Raw genomic sequence first — 2,014 nt, forward strand, 5'->3', positions numbered from 1 at the left:
CATATGTGAGCTCCGGATTTGTAAGCGATTAATCATAATGTTGTGCTGTACAATTGAAGATGGCCTCTCCATTTTTCTGAAGAAGACATACAACTGATGCCATGTTCTTTTCTGCTGATGCATTCTGGAAGGATTTCTGTTCAGGTACAAGATGTACACATCAGTGCTTTCTTATTTTCTTAGTTTAGTGGATCACACATGTCTCATCTTGCAGTGTTTCCTTGAATAAAAATGCATTTTTGTATTGCATAGAAACTGAAGACACGTGGTGCATGCGTCACTCCATGCATGCGTCACGTGACATAATTGCATGGTCTGTGAAATGAAACTACTACGTGTACTGATTATATGTGTGTATGTTTTTGTACGATGTATCAGTAGAAGTTTCCATGGGCCTATCTATTTGTTCGGTGAAATCTTCCTGTGAGCAACCTACAAAACCGTAAACCCTACTTCCACCTTACTATCTTTGGGAGCGCATATATACGCGTAGAATCGTACACACGCATCTCTCTCCTCTCTGCACTGTGCGTAGCCCGGACCGACATGACCGGCGGCGTGAACGGCAACGGCGGAGGCGGGGGTGGGGGCGGCGGCGGCGGGGCGTGCGCGGTGTGCAAGCACCAGCGTCGCAAGTGCGAGCCCAACTGCGAGCTGGCCGCCTACTTCCCGGCCAACAGGATGAACGACTTCCGCGCGCTGCACCTCGTCTTCGGGGTGGCCAACCTCACCAAGCTCATCAAGGCCAACGCCACCGAGGCGGCGCGCCGCCGCGCCGCCGAGACGCTGACGTGGGAGGCGCGGTGGCGCGAGCGCGACCCCTCCGAGGGGTGCTACCGCGAGGTCTCCTGCCTCCGCCGCGAGAACGCCGTGCTGCGCGCCGAGAACGCCGCGCTCAGGCGCCGGGCCGACCAGTGCGCGTGCTGCGCCACCACGTTGCACCAGCAGCAGCAGCAGCAGCAGATATTGCTCGTCTCGGCTTACAACAACGGCGCCCGGCCCCCCGGCGGCGTGCTGCACGGCGCCAGCACCGGGGTCGTGCCCGGCGGCTTCTACAGCGGCAATGCCGGCGCCGTCCGTGCTGCCAATGGCAACGGGCCGATGCCCGCGCGGCCTCACGTGTCAGCTCCGGCGCCGCAAACGACGATGGCCGGGTACGCGCAGGGCGACCGGCACCACGCCGCGTCCGGCGGAGCGAACGGCGCCGGCGCGCCGAGGCCCGGGGCAGCTGGTCAGGCGGAGCCCAGAGAGAAGAGCAGCGCGAGGTAAGATGAGGACGCTTCTCATTAATTCTTCCGTTGAGGTGTAGGTTTGCATTGCATGGTGGATATATATATATATATGGGCTTCTTCTATGCGTTGTGTGTTTGCAACTGCAGGTGTGACGCTCAGCGCACGGCTAGCTAGCAGTGGGCTATGGGAGAAGATGAAGGCTGAAATTCAACTGTTTCTTACGAAATTCATGTACTAATTAGGAACGAGCCCTACCAAGTATTGCTTCTGGAATAAAAAAAATAGGTTTCGCTGTTGCTTCATCTTTTTTGTGCTTTTCTTCTGCCTGAGCAGTGAGCAGGATGTCGAAAGTTCAGTGTAAAACCCCAGCTTTGTATAACTGGTGATTTTTCATTTAATTAGAAGCTAGAAGATGACCCATGCATCTTAGAGAATGTTCTAAGCCATGCTTGTTGATTTAAGCAGCTGGTCATCCTGGTAGAACTTCAGTTTCTTTCACTATTATCCATTTCGGGAAAGTACATAGGGATTAAAAACACATGAACAGAGAGTGTTTTTTTTAATGCGTGGTTTTGTTTTAGGGAAGCATCACCTTTTTTTGAACCTGAGGGAAGCATCACTTGAGAGGCATTGCCGTGATGTATGTCTCAGATGAAATCAATAGTAAAATCATCTAAACTTCCGAGTTCAGGCACTGGTTTTTTTGACGGTGCTACGGCGGGCTTACGCCGGCCTGAACCTTTTCATTGATAACCAGACACTATTTACAGCAGAGGAAACA

General features: G+C 53.0%; 1 protein-coding gene across 1 annotated transcript; it reads left to right on the forward strand.

Annotated features, from left to right (window-relative positions):
• The first annotated feature begins 546 nt into the window (after window positions 1–546).
• LOC119279490 (LOB domain-containing protein 7-like) lies at window positions 547–1,269 on the forward strand. Its single transcript, XM_037560711.1, has one exon. It carries the CDS (start codon window positions 547–549, stop codon window positions 1,267–1,269), a length of 723 nt encoding a protein of 240 aa, XP_037416608.1.
• The last annotated feature ends 745 nt before the right edge of the window (window positions 1,270–2,014 follow it).

The sequence above is a fragment of the Triticum dicoccoides genome, chromosome 3B (genome assembly GCF_002162155.2).
Source record: "Triticum dicoccoides isolate Atlit2015 ecotype Zavitan chromosome 3B, WEW_v2.0, whole genome shotgun sequence".
Taxonomy (NCBI): domain Eukaryota; kingdom Viridiplantae; phylum Streptophyta; class Magnoliopsida; order Poales; family Poaceae; genus Triticum; species Triticum dicoccoides.